The 24,464-nt window shown below is 44.1% G+C and overlaps 1 protein-coding gene and 1 pseudogene across 7 annotated transcripts in view; one reads left to right on the top strand and one right to left on the bottom strand.

The window, feature by feature from the left end:
- SLCO5A1 (solute carrier organic anion transporter family member 5A1) overlaps positions 1-24,464 on the bottom strand; it is a 121,698-nt gene that overhangs the window by 63,641 nt on the left and 33,593 nt on the right. For all 6 annotated transcript variants that reach the window (XM_084787860.1, XM_084787855.1, XM_084787858.1 and 3 more), the window contains 2 exons: positions 6,546-6,678; positions 1,457-1,668 (listed from right to left, as the gene is read on the bottom strand). In XM_084787860.1, coding sequence (XP_084643986.1) covers positions 1,457-1,668; positions 6,546-6,678 — 345 coding nt within the window. The remainder of the gene's footprint in view (positions 1-1,456; positions 1,669-6,545; positions 6,679-24,464) is intronic.
- Positions 14,137-15,076, top strand: LOC311596967 (NAD(P)H-hydrate epimerase-like; annotated as a pseudogene). The gene is made up of 2 exons: positions 14,137-14,268; positions 14,321-15,076. The product of its transcript is annotated as an NAD(P)H-hydrate epimerase-like (transcript).

Raw genomic sequence — 24,464 nt, 5'->3', positions numbered from 1 at the left:
TATGTAGACACACACACACACACACACACACACACACACACACACACACACACAGTGAAATCAATGTTTAGGAAGAATCAGTTGTGTGGTTGTCGTAATGGTCCATACAATAATACAGCTGTGAAAAGGATGGGCTGGCCTACATGAGCTCAGGCCACATGAGCATCCAGAGAATGCCCTTGTGTTCCTGGAGTGTCCGAAGTCATTTTGGCAGTTACAACAGAACACACTGTCACAAAGTCAGGGGAAGGAAGGCGATCAGATCAGACAGTTGCTCTTATCAAGTAGTCTTCAATCATCCTTAGGCTGTGGGGACAACTCTATGACACCTTAGTAACTTCACCCCATCCCTCTGTCTCACTGTATACAGAGTCAAAATGTCACAGTCATTTTATCATAAGCACTTGATAAACACTCTGCTCTATAATTTATACAAAGATGAACTCAGAGAATTCAGGAAATAAAACTGACAACAATGAATGGGAATCACTGCAGGTGCCTTAAACAAAGAGTACGTATTGCCATTCAGGAGCAATTTAAGGTGTTTAGGTTTTATATTGTTTAATCTAACTTTAATGAATTCATTGCTGTTGTTACTATCATCATTTTCCTTTTTAAAACAGGGTCTCACTGCCTAGCTCTGGCTGGCTTGGAACCCCCTATATACACCAAGCTGGCCTCAAAATCTTAGAAATCTGCCTGCCTCTGCCTCTCCATATAGAAATCACCTTGTCCTGCCCTGCCCTTTCCCTTGCCCCCCCACTGTGTCCCCCCAAATGCTTGGATTAAATGTATGCCAAACTCATTGTTTTTATAAAAAAATAAAAATGAAAAAAATAGGACAGTTCAATCCACAAACACCCAGGACAGCCAGACAGGGACAATTGATAGAGCCACCAAAGAATAATATTCCTGTCTAGTGAATTTTCATACTTACCTAAGGATCACCCCATGCTACCATACTGCTCACCTAAAACAACCATCCTTTACCCAGTGTGATCACAATGTTAGAAATCAGACATCAGTAATTACAGCAAATGCTACCTCAAGAGATGGGCTTCTTCTTGACCTAACGGAATAATTCTCAAACCTCCTACAGGGTGGCCATTATGTTTGGTTCTCATTTGTCTCTCTTCCTAACTGCCACTCTGTGTCACTGCCCTTCCCTGCACCTGCTCTTTCCCACCTCACTCAAAAGGACCAGTCTCTCAAGTTTCTAAAGTGACACTTGTAGCACTTCCTCTCCTATCCAATACTTACCTGGCCAGCCATCACCAAACACCTGTGAGGGACACTGGGGTGGAGCCACACAGTTCCTATTTGTGGGCTCTGCTTAGCATCACACTCAAGGCCCCAGGACTGCCCCCTACCGTTGAGCCATACCTCTTTGGACCCACACCTGGCAGAGCACTGGCCTCAAGCACCATGCATGTATTTACTTAGAGACATACTTTACCTCTGACATTCTTTCCAAAGCCCATTGAAGAAACTTTTTTGTTCACTTGCTCACTTGTCTTTGATTTCTCCTTGATGACATCATCGTCATCAACGACATCAGCAGAAAATTTTTTCTTTTTCTTGTGTCGAGGCGGAAGCTTTTTTGGAAAAGTAAACATTGGGAATATCACAAGAAACATTGCAATGGCACAAAGGAGGAATCCACTCCACCTAAAAAATTGGGAAATGTGAGTAGCATTTATGGCTTCAGTTTGGGAGTAAGAACAAATCAGAGAAATGGGTTTGTCAGGATAAAACTACAGAAAACTCATGCTACCTTCATCAACTATAAGGCAGAAGAAAATTGAACAAACAGAGAAAATAGAGGTCATTTGCCTTTCTATGGTATGACTAGAAAATTCATAATTACACTCAGACTATATAGTAGTGACTATTATACTAACAACTTAATTAGAATGCCGTTCAAGAAGTCTGGATCTGCTAACATGGTCAATTCTGCTACAGTGTGCATTTCATAATAGTTTTTGTTTCATTTTGCTTTGTTTGAGCCTGAGTCTCATGTAACCCAAAATGGCCTCAATTGATTATTCTTTCGTGGTGACCCTAACTCTCCTGACTGCCTTCCTCTACCTCCCAAGTGCTAGGGATGACAGGCATGCACCATCACACCTAGCTACAATAAATTTACTAGATACACAAAACATAACAACAACAACAACAAAGCCCATAGCTTGCCTTGAGGATACCTCTTTTTTTTTTTTTTTTTTTTTTTTAGGACAGGCTTTCTCTGTGTAGCCCTGTCTGTCCTTAGCTTACTCTATAGAACAGGCTGGCCTCAAACTCACAGAGATCCATCTGCTTCTGCCTCCCAAGTCCTGGGATCAAAGGCTTATGCCACCACCACCCAATGCACCCCGTTTCTTTTCTTAAAAGAAACCAAAAAGCTCATGTCAAATGTGTTTTGTCTGTCTGTCTTTTTTTATGCTGGTGGTTGAAGCTAGACCCCAACCTCATGTCCAGTGTGTTTGGGGTTGCTGATGTGTTCAAATGCTCTCTCAAGTGCTTCACAATGCACTGCTTGTCCCCACTTATCCAGCCTTTACAGTACTTGACAACATGATGGACATCAGGACATTTAGATTTGATCTTTGTCGTGAAGAACCTAAAGCCACTGTAGGCCAAAGATGTAAGAAAAAGCCTCCCAAAAGTGCAAGAGGGTTTGCAGCTGAGCTTGAATCTTTTTTTGTAGTTTGTATGCCAGAAAGCTTCCGGGGTGGGGGATGTATTGTTGTCAATCTAGTAGTTTGGCCAGGTTAGGGATTGAAATTTTGTGTTCAATACATAAATTGAAAAAGAAAAAGTTTGCAAATGGTGGCATGTTGGGGGACAAAACTAGGCCATCATGGCTCTTTCAGAACTTGGTTGCTCACATGCCCTCATCAGTCACTACCCGTAGCGCGCCCCCATTTGACCTCTGGCATTAAAGTTCCCCAGGCCTCGTCACTAGCTAAGCCTCACACGCCCCCTCCTTGAGCTGGCAGGCGGTGGACTCAGGACATTCCTGAGCTGCATCATAGACACATATGGGTTCAGACACATATGGGTTAATAGCTATGACATCTTGGGGGAATTACTTTACTTTTCCCAGTTGAATTTCTCATCTGAAAAGATGGTTTTAAAAAATGCTTCTGAGAGTCCTCAAACTTAAATAAGATGATGCTTATAAGAGACCTGATGAAATAGCCTCTCCAAACCAGCAGTTAGCAGGCAGTGGCTACTTTGGTTTTGTTTTTAATGTAAATATGCTCTAAGGCTGGACTTCTAACCTTCCCCCAGCCCATAATGATGCGAAATCTCATGCAATCATTCAAAAAAAGTTTTTTTTTCAGATGTTTCTTTAACACCAGTGTTTTGATATGAGGGTAGTGCCCATGCCATGTGACATGTGTGAAAATCAGAGGACATCTTTGCAGAATCAGTTCTCCCCTTCAACCTTTATATGGGTTCTGGGGAGTGAATTCAAATAGCCAGGCTTGTGTAGCAAGCAACTTTCCCCACCAAGCTATTTTGCCAATCCTCGAGCTACACCCTAATGTTCTGCCAGAAGAAAAGAAGAATTACAACAAGCAAATAAAACCATGGCAGCCTGGGACTAACTCAAAGCAAAGCAAAGCAATCTGTATTCTTTAATAGCTTCAAGAAATAGCTATATGAAATATAAGATAATGACAGCCCTGAACACACTGCTGAAGAGGACTCACTCTGGGAGAAGCCATGACAGGAGAATGTCCAGCATATGTTGGAAAAAGACACTCAGTAAAAGTTAACATTGAAAGGCCCAGATGTTTACATTCCTTTTGCGAACCATTATTCAGATGGGCCAATGGTGTGCAGTAGGCTCACAAATGGCTCCACTCCTGACTTATGAAAAGGGTATGATGTTAAAGCCTTAAATGAGTATGTGTGTAAAGCTCTTAATATAATGCTGGACACACAGTAAGTGTCTATTAAATACCAGCATAATTTCTCCCTTCACTCCTTCTGCCTCTATTTAATGAAAATTTATCCCTGATGCTAAGTACTGCATTCAATGAGAAACCTATCACCAGAAAGACTACTGAATAGAGAAAAATTCAAATTCATTTTAAAACAGACTCAGTTTTACACTGACAATTGTTTACAGAATTACTATTAAGTCATCAAGTGGACAGATACAATTATCTGACTATTGATAAAATTCAAAGCCCTGAAGATGCCTCGGTCAGGTGGTCCAGGTCCCTGTTCCCAACTACTCAGGAGGCTGAGGCAGGAGGGCCATAAGTCCAGTGCCGGCCTTAGCTACAAGTGAGTTGAAGGCCAGCCTGAGCAAGTTGGTGAGGTTGGGTCTGAAAATGAAAAGGCTAAAAGAGAAGACAGGGAATGCCTCATGGGGACAGAGCACTTGCCAGGCTTGTGAGAGACCCTGCATTCAAGCCCCTTCTGAACTGCAAAAAAAACCAACCGAAGGCCAGACATGCCGGGCATCCACAACAGAAAAACTGAGAGCTCTCCATAGTCAACTCATTGTTCACAACGACCCTACAACCTAGGCACAGAGAAGTCAACTCCCCAACTCCACGCTGGTGTTAGGGGCACACTAGAGGAATGCAGCTTCAGCGCCGTGCTCCACACAGAACCACTCTGCCACCAGTTGAATAAATGCCTGCCCACTGGAAAACCAGGAAATGACAGCACGAGGCTCAAGTCGGACTAAGGCTTCTGCCACCCTCCCTACCCTTTATCCTTCATTGCCGCTTCCGGCATTCCAGCCCTGTGCTCCCTTCCTACCACGCTCACCTCAGGAGATCTAGGCAGGACACAGGACAAACACTGGGCATTCGTAAGTATATCTTAGGGATGTGTGTTCTAACAAAAACTATTTCTATTCTGACTCATTCCAGAACTGCAATGAAAATGACTGAGAGAAGATTTTTCGCTATCCGTCAAGCCCTCAGCATCCCCTATTATTCCCCTACCACTGGCCAAAGCCCTTCATGGTGTGACTTAAAGACTCTCTAGGCCAAGTTGGCCTTGGTCTTAGTCTATCTAGCTTCAATGAGGGTTAAGATAAAAACCAAAGCGGTCAAGTGGCCTCATTAATATCTGTTAACTGCTTAGACATTTGTGTTCAGCATATTTCCCACCAACCACAGAGCTGCAGGGTTCTTATCCTATAATAAGATTGGGTAGGGCTTCTAAATAATTATATGACACACACAATTTCCAACACTCAAAAACTGTTTTGCCATGAGATGAAAAATCCATCAGTTTAGACTTGCTACTGATCTGCAAAATGGACCTGGGACATCAGTGTTTTCAGTTAGTGGCTTTGTTGTCATAACGAAATACCCATTTTATTGCAGTTGAGACTGAGAAACTGGAACACAAGTCTGGCTATGCAGATGAATAGTGGACCACCTAGTACTGAAACTCCCCCTGACTCCTGAGCATCACTTGTATAGCAAGACTCCTAAAGCCTAGCAAGTGAGAGGACAGTTAACTGCACAGCACACATTGGGAAGCAAATTATTTCCAAAAAGAAAAGACCTGCTCAGAGTGGAACAATGGGAAAGTAGGGCCAGAGATCTGAGCCTGTGAGGACAGGCAAGAGGCAATCTCAATGAGAGAACCACTTCCATCCGACTGGGGTGTGTGCAAGTCCATGGGCATTTTCTCAACTAATGATGCATGTGGGGTGGCTCCAGCCTACTGTGGATGGTCCCACCTCTAGGCAGGTGGTCCTGAGTTATGTAGGGATGCAAGCTGAGCGAGCCAGGAAGAGCATATCACCAAGCAGCATTCCTCGGTGGTTTCTGCTTTGAGCCCCTTAACAGTTTTTGCCTTAGCTTCCCTCAGGGATGGACTTATACTCTGCAAACTGACATGAATCCTTTGTTAGTTTCCGTCAGTGTTTTATCAGAGCAATAAAAACTTATGTGGGATAGAACCTATCTCTTTCTCTAAAGCACAGAAATGGTAACGGGAGACATGGTTAAAGCAATCTTCCAGGAAAGTCCCCTCGGGGTCACAGATGCCCTCTTCCCAGACTCTGCTTTAGACACGGCGACCCAAACACCTCTGTATTAGTTTCCTGTTGCTGCTATAACAAGTTGTCACCCATGTAGTGACTCCTATAACACGAGTGGATCAGCTCCTACATCTGGGCCTCAGATGTCTACACATCCCATCTGAAAGTCAGGCTACAGAAGAGGCCCTTGGTCCTTTCCGACTTCTAGCAGCCCTGCCTTCACTCTTTTGTTCACAGCCCTCCCTCTGTTTTCAAAGTCAACTGCCGTGATCCCCGCTTTAATCAGCAGATCTTCTGAATCTGGCCACCTCGCTCTCGCTTCACCTAAGATAACTCCGTCTTCACACTAAGCTCTGGAGAGAAAGGAATACTGTTTGTGGGGGATTATCCTGCCTGCCACCTCTTACAGGAAATGGCCTAGCTACTTCTTCCCTCTTTGCTGGGGAAATTATAACTACAGAGTCCTGCTGACTGGCCATCTCTAGTAGGAGGTGAAACGCAGAACGTGGAAAACACTCACCAGTTTCCGATGAAACGAGGGTCATTCTGATCAAGGAGAACAGGGCTTCTGGGATCGACATAGAAGCCAATGAGCAGCCCACCTAGTAAGTATCCTACTGCGGGGCCAAGTGCTCCCATGACATACATGATGGCTGAGGAGACAGAGGGGAAAGGAGACAGGTAGCAACGTTACACAGGAGCTAAAAGTTCTCTGGCCTTATTGTCACACCAAATGTGTCACAGCTGCATTCAGTGGCTGCCTTCTGACATGTTCCTGCTGACACTGGCCTTCACACTTTGCCCTTTACTGCACTGTCCCCTCCCTGCTGCCTTCTTTCAGCATCAGAGTCATTTAGGGAGCTTTGCAGTTGCTTCTGTCTTGACTTAACTGGGTATCCAGGCCACACACTAAAACCATTAGCTTAAAATGTCTTTTTGTTAGCATATATTGTTTGTGTATAATAATGTTGCATTTTGGCATTTTCGTGTATCTGCATGACATATTTTTATCATATTTATACCCCTTACCTCCTCTGTTCCCTTCAGGCCAATCCCCTTCCTCTTCCTTAGTCCCTCCTCTGCTTTCATGTCTTTAACTTTTTATGACGTCATAAGTTCCATTAGGGTTGCTTACAGGGTCCTGGCTGAGGGATTTGAATTCTATTTTTGAGAGTAGAGACCCAGGCTAGTGAATGAGGTCATCAGGCTAACCAAGAGAAAGGGAAGGGAAGGGAAGGGAAGGGAAGGGAAGGGAAGGGAAGGGAAGGGAAGGGAAGGGAGGGGAAGGGAAGATTCTCCAAGAAGAAAAACAGAGGGTGTCATTTGTCACAGCTGGAAGATTCTAGCAAGATGACAAATCTGGAGGGCAGAGTTGTCCTGAAGGCTGGTTTCGGTTGAACTAGCAGTCAACTGGCAGGCATTGTTCGAGTGCCCACCACCTACTAATATTTTCTGCTAACTACCATTTTAGAATCAAATGAGATTTTAGAATGCATTTTGTTCATTGCTGATAGAAGAAAGTTACTTTTAAGAAGAAGTATCTCTGGGCTGGAGAGATGGCTCAGCTGTTAAAGGCTAGGCTCACAACCAAAAATATAAGAAGAAATACCCCTAAATGGCATTATTCAGAAGGTTTAAGTGGACAGCATCAACCACAGATGGACCAGAAAATACCTTGTTAAATACCTGTCTAAAGAGCTGGGTGAGGATGTCTCACTGTACACAGATCAGAAAGGCAGCCACTGGATTCAAAATACATTTGTGACAAAAAGAGCAGTTATTAATATTACTTTGCTAGGTTTTTGAGACAGGGAGGTACCCCAGGCTAGCCTGGAGCTTAAGTTCCGCTTGCTGTGTTAACCTCCAGGTTATAGAGGTACAGGTGTATGCCACTATTCCTGCCTCTGCTTCATTTTTCCATGTTGTATTTTCACTTCCATAATTTAGAATTCTGAAATGCCAAGTTGGAGATCTTGAGGTGGGATACAGGATTTTTTGAAAGTCACTGAAAACTCTTGACACAATCCTGACCTGTTTTTCCCTACTCAAACTTCATGTCTGGGGACAAATTCGTAAACATGTTCAAGTCACTGCTGCACGCAAGGCATGGATAGCAAATACTGGTGTTAAGCACTTCTCGTTTCTACCATTGTTATTCATCTGTAATCACCAAATAAATAGGATGCCTAAACATCCAAACAGCATATATTTACCAGAAATTTATCAGAATGGCTTCACTCTACCTTATTATCTGTACCAGAACAAAGTTTGACACTGTCACTGCTCTTACTTAAAATCACAGACAAGGCCAAACCAGCAATTTAATAGCTTCTCTCACCTTTCACATCATTACCAATATAAATCACAGTGCTCATTTACAGAACCAGCCACTGTGGGTGCTTCCATTCACCATGAAAGTCAAGAATAGAGGCAAGCCTCAGAAATTGGTGCCCTTCCAGAAGCACATGTCTCAGTTATAAAATTACAATTTTGACAAACACCTTGATAATTGATCTGCCTGCAGCCTCCACTGTCAGCCAAAACTAGAAAGCACTTCTTTACGTGCCTGTATGTACAGGAAGATAAAAATAATTGTTTACAACTCTGAGCAAGCCACACTCACTTAGAACTTAACGCTGTAATGAGACCAAAGTGGAATATGAGTCATTGGCCTCAAACAGTTCTTCTGTCGAGAAAGCAGCTATCTTGCACACACAGACCTGGAAAGGGTCCTGTGGCCCCGCTGTTTACACCTGGACACAATGGCATGGATGTATGAAGAAGAACATGTGTGTGCAGCAAGCCCACACAGTTACCCAATGGATGTCACCAGAAAACCTCAGGTACTTTATAAACTAGAGATGAAACTTAAAATCTGGTGATGTAATAAGAAACATTTGCTTTTACTGTATAGCAAGCACATGAAGTCTAACAATCACACACTCACACACACATGCACACATGTATACGCATGCACATGCATACAGGTATGCACATACATGCACATTTGTGCTCATACATGCACACATGCGCATGCACACATCCATGTACATGAGCACATACATGTACATGCATACACAAACATGCACACTCACTCTCTCTCTTTCACACACACACACACACACACACACATACACACTCAAGCATGCACACTTCTTTAGTTTATTTGCTTATCATGATGAGTACCCAACCCAGGCCTTGTGTGTGTTGGGCAAGCAGTCTACCCCTGATCTACACCTTGGCCTTCCTTCAACACATGCACATTCTTTAATCAGCTCTATTTAATAAAGCAATCTTTCCCTGGAAAGAAGTTAATCCCTCTGCTCAGTCAGCTTACTAACTGACTAACCGAAGGCACTCCCCCAGGGCTCTAGGGAAACACTGCAGAAGCAAACTCATGTCACTCACCCTCCCACCCAAAACCTCCAAACACTCCCCACTGGTGGCTTAAGAAAGTGGTCTATAGTGCTCTCTCTGCAGGTCAAAGTGCAATGGACACTGGCCTCCTGCTGGCCCTCTAATGTTTTCTTTTTAAATATAATATTTTTATTAATTCTTTGAGAATTTCATACAATGTAATTTGAGCATATTCACTCTCACTTCCCCCCCCATCTCCTCACAGATCCACTTCCCACATCCCTACCCCCAACTTCCTGACATTTTAAAACATAACATACCGTATTTTTCAGACTATAAGACGCACCTGACCATAGTACGCACCCAGTTTTTAAAGTGATAAAACAAGAAAAACAGTAAAAATAGCAATCGGACCATAAGGCATACCCTAATTACACACACACACACACACACACACACACACACACACACACATTTTTGTTGGGAAAGTGCATCTTATGGTCCGAAAAATACTGTAGTGAAGCCAATTTGTGCTGTCCATGTACTCTTGGGTGTGAGGCATTCACTACACTCTTACAGAAAACTGACTCTCCCTCACCCAGACACAATCAACTCTCAATATTTCCCTGGTTAAGAATTGGATCTTGTTCCCAGCACTTGGGAGGCAGAGGCAGGTGGATCCCTGTGAGTTCGAGGCCAGTCTGGTCTACAAAGTTTGTCCAGGACAGCCAAGGCTACACAGAGAAACCCTGTCTCAAAAAAACTAAAACAAAAACAAAAAAGAATTGCCATCTCGTGAACCACTTTCCGCCTCCTGAGGTAGAATGACAAGTGGCCTGATCTTGTGCCGGTCTTGTGCAGGCGACCCGAGCATCTGTGAACTCATGGCTGCAGTGGTCCTGACATATCCAGAAGGCACTGTCTTGCTCCAACCTCCGGCTCTCACCTCTCCCTTCCCCTCTTCCACAATGGCTCCTGAGTCTTGTGGAGAAAGGCCATGCACACACTCAGTTTGTGGCTGAGCACTCTGAAACCTTGGTGCAAGCTTCCATCATTCTGTAGCTCGTGCATGCTACATGACTTCAAACCAAGTACCACCTAGGAGATGATCCCAAGTTCTTCTATCAACACAAGGTGTAATCTGGTCCCTTTTCACCACAGCCTTTGAGTATCTGGGTAGCTGAACCTGAGAAAACATTGCTGTAGGGGGAGTCTCGTTGAGACAAGCAAGCCCTGCACTCCCTATTTAGGCCTCTGCTTTTCAAGCACTTTCTTCTTAAATGAAAGTTTCCCAACTGAGTTTGTGTTGCTACATGCTGGAGTTTTCCATGAGTGAGGTCTTGCCCTCCAGATACTTAGCCTGCTGTCCCAGTGCAAAGGGCAAGGCTTCTCTTTAATTGTGAAAAAAAAACCTCTTTAATAGTTACCTTTATTTTGTTCTCGATTACCTGCCAACTTTAAATGAGCTCACGCTGCTTTTCTTTGCCAAACTACACATTTCTTTTTCACGTCTTTCTGCTCACTGTAAATCTGCCATGCCAGACTCTAAATGTTATGTTGTCCTAAAATCTCTTGCGTGGGAGGTCGAGCCATGTCTCAGCAGTTAACTTCAAATACGGCATAAGCAGTTAATTGGGATGATGGTTCTCTCTCGTATCACCCCATCAGGGGAACGGCAACCTCTAAATCTAAGGTCTTTGAAGAACGACCGCTGACACTAGACAGCCAGGACGGTCCATCTGCTCCCAACTGGCTGGCCCTGGAGACCTCAGTGGAGACCAGAGGAGGCAAAATCACCTGTGGCCACGCCCTCCCGCATTTCCCCAGCCTCCATTTCAAGAAGAATAAAATGATGTCCCTCCTTCAGCACAAAACCTGGGGTCTCCTTGTCTACCCTTGTGAGCCTTCTGTTTCTCCTCCCACCTCAGAGTATGTGACTCACAGAGTTGGCCCCTGCGGTTTGCAGCCGCAGACCCCTTGCTTTTGCCTTTGCTAGGCTCCTCCACAGGTCACCAACCCTCCCTAGCCTGGGTTTTCTCCGGACCTCATAGCCTTCTTGTAACTGGACTGGACTGTCGCGCCGTCATCTGAACTTGATCTTTTGTTTATCAACTTCTTCTAAGTTGCTCCCCTGCCTCCAGCTTCTCACTGCTCCCTGTGTCCCCACTGGACCAGGGCTTACCTTCTCAGCTGCCTCACGCGGCCATCACTAATCTCAAGAACAGATGCTGACAGTGGATGAGATACAAATGTGTGTTAGGTCCAGGCTCAGAATCTGGGCTTGCACCTAAAAGCATGCCCCCAGACTTGTCCTGAGTTCCTCAAAGGCCTGTTGAACCTGGCATGGGACACAGTGATGGGAAGACACCTCTCGTGCACGCTTAGTGTCACAGCATCTGGAGATAGGCATGGAAATCAACCCACACACCCACTGTGGTATCGCAGCAGTGATACTAACTCTCATTCTAATTGCATCCAAGTTCCCGGAAGACTGCCAACATACTCCGTGGTACCAGAGCACCAGGATTGAAAATATCCCTTCCCACATTCCTTCCACTCGCCCGTACAGGGATAAGGGCCCTTTATTCTCAGTTATTTTGAGAAGTGATTTTTTTTTTAAGATTTAATTACTTTGACACAGACGTGACAGGAAGAGACCAGCTGCCACAGCAGTCAGGGAACAGTCTATCACTTGCTAAGGCACCCAGGGAGCATCTCGGGTCACGCAGGAGAGGGGCAAAGGCTTTAAATAGATCCCTTGCTTTTCCTCCTAACAGCAACCACCGGTTCACAGTAAGCATCCTATACCCTTTTCCTCCTACTGGGTTGCGTCTGCCAGCCTTGATATGAGTGTTTGTGTCTAGTCTTATGGTAACCTGTTCTGCCGTGTATGGTTGCTATCCCTGGGAGGCCTGCTCTTTTCTGAAGGGGAGGAGGAGGGAATCTAGGGGAGAGGGGAGATGGGAGAGAAGGGACTAGGAGGAGAGGTGGGAGGGGAAACTGAGGTCAGGATGTAATACATGAGAAAAGAATTAATTAATTAATTTTAAAACTGTCCTATAAAAATGTTCTCTAAGAAATCTGAAAATTACCAGATTGAGACTTGATACCCTATGAGCATATACAGGGGGAGGAAGTCCCCCTCAGTCACAGTCATAGGGGAGGGGAGTAAGGGAAAAATGGGAGGGAGGGAGGAATGGGAGGATACAAGGAAGGGGATAACAATTAAGATGTAATATGAATAAATTAATAAAATAAAATAAAAAATTAAAAAAAGAAATCTGAAAATTATTTAGAATATAACTTGTCCCATCAAAGAGAATGTACAAGTGCATCCAGAAGCATCCATCTGCCCTTAATTGGTACATGGGACCTAGAAGGAGGCTACTGCGTGTGCTATGGCTTCAAGGCATCCATGTGGCCACCTGTGAGTATTAACAGACAGCGCCTCAGGACAGCCCCAAGGACAGCTGTCAGCAAGGCCAATAAATGTTAGCCTGGTTTTTTTTTCCCCTTCGAAGTACATCAGTTTTTATTAGTGAGCTAGGATAAAGGAAGAAGAAAACAACAACTCAACAGTTTTCTAAAAAGTTAAGAACGATTCCTCCAACCTGGCTTGGTGGCGCATGGCTGTACTCTCAGCACTTCGAGGGGCAGAAGCAGCGGATCTCTGTGAGTTCGAGGCCAGCCTGGTCTACGAAGCAAGTCCAGGACAGCTAGGGTTACACAGAGAAACCCTGTCTCAAAAACAAAACAAAACAAAATAAAAGAACAATTTCTCCAGTAATGTGAACAGGAACTGCACATAGCTAATCAAAACACTAGTGAAAAATATGGACCTTCACACGTTATCAAAAGAAGAGCAAATGCAGACAGTAAAATGTGACACTAACCAGTAGCCAGCAAAGAGTGAACTATGTCAGTATTGAAGCAGGTTTTAAAAACATCAGCAAACTAATGATTCCTAGAGGCTACTGGTGCAGACTTGCACAGTCAGGCTTTTAATGTATTTAGACCCAAAGATGTATTATTTGTGATTTTGAGAAGCCTCCTATATTCCAACCTGACTTTCCACTCAGTGGAGAGGTGAAGACAGTTGTGAGGCCCTGAGGCTCCTGCTTTGACGCATGCAGTCCTGAGCAGGAACCTGGGTTCCATGCAAGCTGGGCAAGCACTCTACCACCAAAGGTCCATGCTCGGCCCAAAGAAAACACTTAAGAAAAAACAGATGACAGCAGTAACAGACAGACTAAGTGTAGAGACATAGAGTGCTATTCATTTTAGTATTTATGAAAAGCTTTATACCATGGAAAAGTACTCATCTCTAAAGTGTGAGTGAAGAATACAAAATACTTTGACAGTGTGATGATATTTTTGCCAAAAACATAAGTTTAAATTTAAAAAATATATATTTTTAAAAGTTTATAGAAGCCAGGTGTGGTGGCACATGCCTTTAATCCCAGCACTCAGGAGGCAGAGGCAGGTGGATCTCTCTGAGTTCAAGGCCAGTCTGGTCTACAAAGTGAGTCTAGGACAGCCAAGGCTACACAGAGACACCCTGTTTCCAAAAAAAAAAAAAAAAAAGTTCATAGAGCTAATAAACACGTTTGGGAAGTGTGAAAGATACAAGATGAATATTAAAATCTAATATATATTAATATACACACCACACACACACACACACACACACACACACACACACTGGTCCAGAGGTCAAAACAACATACCTTAACAAAAACATCAAAAATATACAGATGCGGCAGTTGGTGCTCTGTGTGCTGAGTGTCCCGGCTGCAGGCTCTGCTGGGGTTTGGGCTGCTGGTTGCAGGCTCACGCCTGCCCAGGATCGCAAGCCAGAAAAGTGTGTGCCAGGCAGGGCCTACCTGGTGAGGAACGCAGCACCTGGGCTCAGAGACTACAGTGAGTGCCACCGTGAAGGACCTAAGGCTGGAGGAGGCTCCGGCCATGGACAAGGAGCTGTTTAACCAATACCAGTTCAGCGTGGATCAACTCGTGGAGCTGGCCGGCCTGAGATGTGCCACGGTCATTGCCAAGGCTTATCTGGCACCGTGTCCATGTCTAAGAGCCCCCCTACTGTTTTGGTCATCTGTGACCCCGGGAATAACGGAGGTGATGATCTGGTGTGTGGAGGACACGGCAAACTTTTCGGTTACCAGCCAACTATCTACTACCACAAAAGATCTAACAAACCACTCTTCCCTGGGCTGGTGATTCAGTGTCAGAAGATGGACATTCCTTTTCTTGGTGAAATGCCCCCGGAGTCTATGATGGTTGATGAGTTTGTATGAGCTCGTGATGCATGCCATCTTTGGCTTCAGCTTCAAGGGTGATGTTCGGGAACCATTCCACAGCATCCTGAGTGTCTTGAGTGGACTTACTGTGCCCATTGCTAGCATCAACATTCCCTCAGGATGTGATGCAGAGAAGGGAAATCCTAACGGAAGTCAGGCAGACTTACACATCTCACTGACAGCCCCCAAGAAGTCTGCAACCAACTTTACTGGCTGATATCATTACCTGGGGGGGGGTCGTTTTGTACCACCTGCTCCAGAAGAGAAGTACCAGCGGAACCTACCATGCTACACTGACACAGAGTGTGTATACCATCCTACACTGACACAGAGTGTGTATACCATCTACAGTAAGGGAGGGGGCGGGAAGGTTTCCCAATAGAGACTTGGTACAGTCTCTTTTGAAAAAATAAGGTACAAGGTATATTGGTGCATATATATTATGGTGTGAATGTGTGTGTGTGTGTGTGTGTGTGTGTGTGTGTGTGTGTGTGCGCGCGCGCGCGCGCACATACATACACACGGAGGAGGTGATGGCTAGATAAGTAAAATTGCTTTCTACACAAGCCTGTTGACCTGAGTGCAGTCTTTGGAACCTACACAAAAAGGTCAGATGCAGGAGCATGCTGTTGTAATCCGAGCACTCTACAGTGAAATAAGCAACAGAGACAGAAGCCTGGAGACTCATGACCTGGCCTGAGTTACCTAGCAAGGCAGAAGCCAGTGAGATCCCACTCAAAACCAATGTGGAAGGGGAGAAATAACTCCCGAAATTTGTTCTCTGACCTCCATGTACCTACAGTGACACACATCATATGTACACACAATAATAATAGTCAATAAAAATGTTAAAGTTTAGAAGTATGTAAATATAGACACACATATAATGTAGAGATAAAACATATGCAGCACTTTTTGTGGGAAATGTAAAAACGGTTGAAGGAATTTGAGGAAGACCCAGTAAAGTGGAAAAGATGTATACTTTATTCATGGCTTGGGATGTTCAATGCCATTAAGACATCAATTCTCCTAAAATTTGTATGTGAATGCAATGTATTCCAGTCAAAATCCCAACAGTGTTTTTTACAGGAACTGACAAACTCCTTCTAAAGTTTGTCTAAACTGCAAAGGACAAGGATGTCCAGTAATTCAGGTAGAGAACATAGACACTCCAAGACTTTTAAATGTCACTCTTGGGCCAGTGTGGTACTGGCTCATATCGAGACAGACGAAGCAAGGAGATGGAAAAAGTCAAAGACAGACCAACATAAGCATGTACACAACTGGCTTTTGACCAAGACGCAAACATAATTCCTTTGAAAGGTCACGGTATTCTTAAGAAACAATGTTGAAACCAGTATATCTCCATGCATAAAACCAAGACAGATCATAGACCTGTGGGTAAAGCCTGGTAAGTTTAGGAGCAGATAACTGGAGAAAATATATCTGAACAGAGGCTTTACAAAGAAGACTTGTGGGGTAGCAAATAAGAACACAGGGCAGGAAACACACATGTACTGTTTAATTTTCCATTACTGTGCTAAAATACTATATAAGGCAGCTTATAAGGAAGAGCTTATGGTCCCAGAGGGAAAGGCCATGCCAGGGGAGGCAGCAGTAGGGCAGAGCAGAGAGCTGAGAGCTCACATCTTCAGTCACAACAACAAAGCAGATAGAAAGATCTGGAAGCCTGAGCCTGAAGGGTGAGCCTGAGAACCTTCAAAGCCCAGAGATGTGCCTCCTCCATAAGCCCCCACCTCCTAACCCTCCTCAAATTGCACCTGCGACCTGCAACCTGCGACCTGCGACCAAGTGTTCCTGCACAGGCTTATGGTGGATGTTTCTCACTCAAACACTACAACACATTAAAACCACAATCAAATACTGCCAACACCTACTCGGATGGTTAACTCCCAAGATAGTAGAGTAACCAGAACTCTCACATGCTGCTGGGAAGACTCTAAAAGAGCACAGTTGTCCCAGCTCTCTGGTAGAGTCCTCGTGAACTACTTGCACACCTAGTGTATGACTCTTCTTCGGTGTTTTCACACAAGAACCAAGAGTATATGCATGTACAAAGGCAGAATGGCAGCACCTGGCCCACAGGAGCTAAAACTAGAAGCAGCCCAAGTGTCTGCCTCGAAGAGAAGAGACAAATGACATAACTTTCCTACACTAGAATGCCGGTGTTATCAACACAAAGGGATGAATTGATGATAAACACTAAGGCTGGATAAAGTTCAAGGCAAATGAAAAAAAAAAGACATTTTAAGGGCACACCTCATGTGGTTTAACATAGGAAATTACAGATAATGAACACCAGGCCCTAGTAATGTAGGCAACTCAGTGGCTAACTGGGGACTGTGTTAAAAGGTGCACAAGGGAGCTTTTCCTACTGTCTCAGTGAGGGCGAGGGTGCCAAATCTTTTCCAACTGTATATGCTGCTTTAGCATTTATTTCATGTCGGCTTTTAAAACTTGTTTTCTCTTTTATTTCACTTGACTTAGAGGTGGATGTTTTGCCAATATGTATGTCTGTGTCCCACATGGGTCCAGTGCATAAGAAGACCAGAAAGGGGCACCAAAATTCCTGGAACTGCAATTAGAGATAGTCGTGAGCAACATGTGGGTGCTGGGTACTGAACCCAGATCCTCTGGAAGAATAGCCAGTGCTCTTAACTGCTGAGCTCTCCTGGTCGTATGTCAGCTTTTTCTTTGGAAGAAATAAAATGAGTGTTCTAAAAGTAGAATCTGGTGAGAAGTGCACAATTTTATCCCCACCAAAAAAAAAATCACTGAATTATGTACACTGTGAATTTTCTAGTATGTAAAGTATTTTTTAAACAAGCTAGATAAAATACACTCATTTGTTCAAAGTTGTTAGCTTGGATAGGTCAATGCGCAAACACTGTTCTCATCTCAAAGGGATGAAGAAAGGGGCCAAATTCAGAAGCCAAATATAAGCGAACATGGCCCGGGAGCATGAGTTTAGATTACCCAAGTTCCATGCCCCAGTGTGGAGTTAGTACCACTGATTTATGGTCACAGAAAAAAAGGGAATCCATAAAGCAGGACACTTTTCAGTTATACTAGGTACACCAGGTAGGGACTTACAGCAAGATGGAGAAAGATCTGCTATATGCCTTGGATGCTGTCTGACAAAACTCTAACCCTCAGACTAGTGGGAGACTATGGTTCTGTTAAGTTGATACCTTGCAAAAGATTTTTTTGGGTCTGTTGGTCAAAATGTTCAACAGGGTCTTAGGTCTAACACAGAGCAGGACCAGTGATGGCGAGGTTAAAGATGGCCGAAGATCAGTCGTAACCAGGCTTTGGACCTACAACGTTCCAACCTCTCCACAGCACTGCTGTGTTAAGCAGCCAGTGAGCCTTGCGAACAGCCTCTTCCCAGAAGTCCTCACTCACATGTAGGACAGTCCTGTTGGGATCTTTGACGTGCCCTTTATTATTTTGCATAGTTTTAGTTTTTTTTCCATTAAGAAAAGCAAAGACACCATTTGGAATTCTTTTCTTCTTTGAGCCTTAAAGTGCTCCATCTCTGTGCACTGTCAGTTTAGTGGCCATATTTAATCATCCTTCTCTCTGCAGCCTGACAGAGCACTGGACACACAGTGGGCACGAGCACACCACTGGGAAGTGAGCAGAAGGCATCTGGAGAGAGCAATCCATATACCTAATAGTCACGTGACTTCTCTCAGGCCAAGCTATTACACTAAATTAGGAGTTGACAAACTACCAGACAGGTACAGTACATATAGTTGCTTTGGAATGCAGTGCTGCAAAGTCATTTGCATATCACCACAGCAGAACTGGGTAGCTGCGGCAGAAATGGGGCAGCCCAGAAAGCCTAAAACCGTCACTGTCTAGCCCTGGATAGAAAACATGTGCTGTCCTTCATAAGGAAGAATATCATTCATTGCGCATCTGCTTGGGCTCAGGAATACCTGTATTTCCACACTGTTTCTTTTTACTTTGCCTTCACTATAGTTTTAAGTTGTGGTTATAACTCACAGAGGCTTATGTGAACCTTTCTTACATGCATTTCCCAAAAAGCCACTTTTCTATTTTTTTTTAAATGCTTTTAGACAAAGTCTCACTACCGTATAGCCCTGGCTAGCCTGTCATCCCATCTGTAGACCAGGCTAGCCTTGAACTCACAGAGATCCACCTGTCTCTGCCTCCAGAGTACTGGGACTACAGGCTTGTGCCCCTACACCTAGCTTGCATGTTATATTCTTAACAGGCAAGCTCATGTAGAATAAAAACTTGTAAGTGTTGCCAGGCATAGTGGTATAGGCATCTAATTTCAGCACTCAAGAAGGGACCTGCACAGAGTATATGGCCAGCCTATGCTGCAAGGTAAGACCCTGTCCCCCGGGGAGAAAAAAGTTGTAAATGTAAAATTAAAGGCAATTTACATCAAAAGAATTTTCTTTTGTTAAGTCAATATTTACAAGGATAGCAATTTCTCAAACGTTCAACTAATAAGGGTACAGAGTTCAAACAATATTTTAGTTGAACCAAGTAATAGTTCATGAAATACAATTCACGTAGGAGTAATATGATAACATAACTATTATTAATGACTGTCTTCAGAAAATACACTACACATCACTGATGCTACCGAACACTAACAGTTTTATAGAAAGAGCTTACTTTTCCCAGTTTAGAGATTGAAAAGATCGGTTCCTGTCCGGGGATGTAGCTCAGCTGCTAGAGTGCCTGCCTGGCACACGTGATGTCCAGGGTTCTGTCCCCAGCACCACATACACTGGGCATGAGGCTACATGCCTATAATCCCAGTGCTCGGGAAGTAGGGGGCTTGAAAATGAGATGCTCAAAGCCAGCTTGCAGTGTCAGTCCTAGAGCAGTTGAGGAGCATTTAGTAAGTGGTACAGCTTTAGAACTTGGCCAAAGGCTGTCCTTATCCCAATTGGAATCAAGTGTCTTCAAACTACAAAAAAAGTGATGAAAACTTAATGATAAGTAGCATCAGGTATCTATGACTGAAGAAAGTATAAGAACTGGAATTTTCTAAATATTTTTGGAAGGGGTCATAAGAGCGTTCTCAATGAAAAGGAAACTTGTTCATGTTTCCAGCTCCAGTCTTGTCACTAACTGGCTGCCATGAGATGGCAGGAAAAGACACATTGTCTGAAAAGCATATTCTATTCTAAGTATGTCGCATGACATTTTCTCCAGTAACAACAGAGAGGATTTGGCAGAGCTCTCCACCTGTTTAATTTGTCTCTTGGGAAGATGACGTCACTGCCAGGAAGCACCTACCAGGTAAACAGGCACAGAGTGACACAGCTGAAGCACCATCTCCACAGAGACACCTAGGCACAAGTGGCGTGATGTCATGTGCAAATGTTGTAGTCAAAGTCTACAGTTATTGAGAGAACAGCGATATAATTATAAAAGCTAATGTTGGACCTTTATTACTGTAAGAGAACATGATTTCAATGTATCTCCCCAGTTACTCTTCACAACAGCATAAGTGGACGGAGCTTTAACTATTCCAATTTAAAGCATGTCCTTTGTAAATCCTTCACTTTGTTACTCATTTAAGAACAAGAAAGATTATTTTTAAATATGGATTCACCTAGGCTAATACACCTAATGTTTTAGCGTTTCCTAGTGATACAGTAAAGGAAATATGGCAAATGGTCAAACTAATACCTGGGATTTTGCTTTAAAATAAAAAAATAAGGTTCAAAAGAAAGCTCAGTTGATGGAATGCTTGTGTAGTATGTACAGAGCCCTGAGTTCAATCCCCAAGTTCATTCTTTTTTAAAAAATATATTTTATTAATTTATTCATATTACATCTCAATGGTTAGCCCATCCATTGTATCCTCCCATTCCTCCCTCCCTCCCACTTTCCCCTTACTCCCCTCCCCTATGACTGTGACTGAGGGGGACCTCTTCCCCTGTATATGCTCATAGGGTATCAAGTCTCTTCTTGGTAGCCTGCTATCCTTCCTCTGAGTGCCACCAGGCCTCCCCATCCAGGGGATGTGGTCAAATATGGGGCACCCCTAAATTCATTCTTGAACACACAGTAAGTTCATAGCCCATCTGGGATACATGTCTCAAAAATTGTGAAGTACTGTGCAGTATTCTAGGGTCAACGACCACTCAACCCAATATTCAAGTCAGATGTCCATGCAGGTCTAAGATGTCCATGTAGGTTTCTTTGGGAAACCAGTTCCCAGAAAAATTACTTATCTCCCTGATGACCCTCCTCATCTATGGACAGGGATTTTCTAATAACCAGAACTTCCAATTACTCAAAACACCCTACTCCCTAAATATTAGTCCACCAGTAGTTATACAACCTATCTGTGTTTTGTGTGGAGCTTTTTTGCTCTGGTGATAATAAGATGCCATTCTTGGACTGTGCTCCTGTTACCATAGCAACTAGATTGGGATAATAGGGTAGTAGCCAAGTCTTTGATAATGGAAATAGAGCTATAGACTCTCCCTAGGGAAGGTCGGGAGACCCTGACTGGGATTCCAACTATTACTCTCCACACACCACTGCAAGCGATTCTGGGAAATGCAAGTAGAAGGCTGATTAAAAGCTGGATTCCATGAGGCAGTTGCCATGCAGTCTCTAAAGAGGTGAGACTTTACAGTGACATAGCTGTTTGGGGAGGGGAGTCACCATGCTCCTGTAAGTAATCTCTCATCCATAATATGTAAGAAAACAAAAATTAAAACTCACTGAGAAATTTGGTAAAATCTTATTTTGGGTCTATTATTGGTGCCCATCTAAAATGACAGGGCATTTGTTTATGTCACCTCAGGAAACATTAATGCCTCTCCATTCCCTTATTACCACTCTTTTGTTTCATTTTGGTTTTGGGTTTCAAGATATGGTTCCTCTGTATACAAGAGCTCACTTTGTACACCAGGCTGGCCTCGAACTCACAGCGATCCACCTGTCTCTGCCTCCCCAGTGCTGGGATTACAGGTGTGCGCCACCACGCCTGGCGTGCTCCATTCCTTCAGCATCTCATCTTGTTTCGCTCCCCGTATATTGTATTGTTTCTGTCTAATGCTCTCCTCCAACCTCTGAGGTCCAATCATGGCCTTGAGACTCCTCACTCTAATAAATGTCACTCCGGGGGGAGATTATGTGCTGGACAGCTGACACATGAATTATAGACCGATAGCTGCTGTTGCCTTCCTGTTATACTTGACAGTGCTAAGGATGTTTTATTTGGGTTCGTCAGTTATAACAAATCTGTTACTCTGGTGGAAGGTGATGACAGGGAAAGCTGTGTTGGGAGCAAGGAAATCATGAGAAATCTCAGTGTCCTTATCCCAACTTTGTGTGAACCTAAAACTCTTTTTAAATCTACTTTTGTTGTTTAAGATTTACTGTTAACTTCGAATCCTCTGCAAAGCTGTCACATACTCTTAGCTGCTGAACTCTTAACTCCAGTTCCAAATCTTTTTTTTTTAAAGGCTAGACCACAGTTTAGGAGAAAATATATGCAAAATATATGTTTGGCAAAAAACGTATACCCATGATGCATATAATACAGTTCTGACAACTTGGGGGTTTACGATTTAGCTCAGTGGTAATATATTCGCCTAGGTTCTGTTACTTACACACACACACACACACACACACACACACACACACACACACACACCAACCTACTGCCACCACACTGGCTAACATTCAAATCACTGACCGTACCCTGACGCTCACATGTTGCTGCTGGGAATACAAAATGGTACAGCCACACTGGAGAAAAGTGTGGCTTATTACAGGTAAACACACATTTGCCATCTAAAGGTGAGCAATCCCTTCCTCGTGCTACCCAAGAGGAACGAACATATATGTTGATAAGATTATTGATAGAGGGCACCTCAAGTGGTTGTCAGGGGCAATGGAGGAAAGCAAGGCTTGTTACATAACTTAAGTAACCTTTTGGGGGGTGATAGAAGCTGTCTGTGCTCTGAGAGTAATGTTCACTCCATGACTGTAAACATTTGTCAAAACGCTGAACAGTACCCTTAAAGCTGATCATCCCTACCATATACTGAAAATGACTCTTCAGCATATTGATGCAAAAACTATGATGCAATGGCCGCTCTTCCCTGTCAACTGGATTTGAAATCACCTAGGACATCACTCCATGTCAACGAGGGCATTTCCAGAGAGGTTGAACTGGTGAGAGACGACCTGTCCCTAATGTGGGCCGTGCCATCCTGTGGACTAGAGTTGGGGGGGGGGGGCAGAGGTTTCCACTCTGATTAAAAGGGGGGGAAAAAGAAGCAACCTAAATGCTAGACTTCATCTTTTCTGCTCCCTGACTGTGGACACAACGTGACCGCACGCTCCGTGCGTTCTGTGTCCCTATGCTCTGAAGCCAAGCAGATGGGAGACATTTTGGCCAGGTGTCTTGTCACAGCAACAAGAAAGGCAACTAATGCAGAAAAATGGTAATGAGGAAGGAGTGAGGCCACTGCTGCAGTCCGCCTGGCTGTGGGGCTCCTGGGTCGGCAGAGTTGGTTGGCAGGGATACTCTGGTAGAGCTTTTGAAGTGGTGGGCTAGAGAAGGACCATTGGACACTGAGCTGGAAGCCACCCGTGCTACATTCTGGTGACTGTGCTCCTCTCGGGCTCTGAAAGTCTGAAGGAAGCTGAACTCAAAAACAGTGCACTAGGCAGTTTGGCAGAAGAGATTTAAAAGCATAATATTTGACCTATGGCATGCTTACTATCTGCCGTATTATCGATGTTAATAATGAAAAGTAAGAGAAGGAAGACATGAAACATGTGCAGGTTGGCAAGGGAAGGGGGGGTGTGAGCAAGTTGAAAGATGCAAACAAGGCAGATGTGACTGTAAAAGAAGTCAGCACTGTTAGAAATATACTCTTCAACCATACTACAATTCACAGACCCAAAGAAGATAAGTAACAAGGAGGACCCCAAGAGAGGTAGCTTAAATTTCACTCAGAAGGGGGAATAAAATAGACAGCAGAAGTGGTTGAAGAAAGGAAAAAGGGTAGAAGAGGGAACACAGAGAGAAATGAAAGTGGAGATCAGACCTGGGGGGAGAGGGAGTAGGAAGACCAGGGGCCACAGAGACAAGAGAAACCATAGGCGGGAGCATCTTGTTGACAAGCTGGAGACCTGTGACAGAGTAGGCTCCTAGGAAGATATGGGGATGACTCTAGCTGAAACTTCTAGCAGCAGGAGTCATGGAAACTGAAGAGGCCACCCTCTAACTAGACAGGGCACTGAGTGAAGGGAAGGAAACACCAACCCACCCACAAAAAATGTCCCAAAATTTACCATGCCTACAAGATGTACAGGGATAAAGACAGAACAGAGATTGAGGGAATGTCCAACCAATGTCCCATGGGAGAGAGCCAGCCTTGACATTATTAATGATACTCTGCTATGCTTGTAGACAGGAGCCCTAGCATAGCTGTCCTCTGAGAAACTCCACCCAGCAGCAGTTCGAAACAGATCCTGAGACCTGCTCACAGCCAAACATTGCGCATTGGGTGGCACACAAGGAATCTTGTGGAAGAGTGAGGGGTGGGGAATAAAAGGACACAGAGGGGACAGTAGCTCCATAAGAAGACCAAAAGAGCCAACTAACCTGAGCCCGGTGGGATTTATGAAGACTGAAGCACCAACCAAGGACCATGCATGAACTGGACCTAGGCCCCCTGCACATATGTAGCCAACAGGCAGCTCAGTCTTCACGTGGGTCTCCT

This window comes from Acomys minous (assembly GCF_964271855.1).
Source record: "Acomys minous genome assembly, chromosome: 1".
Lineage (NCBI taxonomy): Eukaryota > Metazoa > Chordata > Mammalia > Rodentia > Muridae > Acomys > Acomys minous.
Note: the sequence above shows the minus strand (reverse complement) of the source record. Positions and strands in the feature narration are given on the sequence as shown.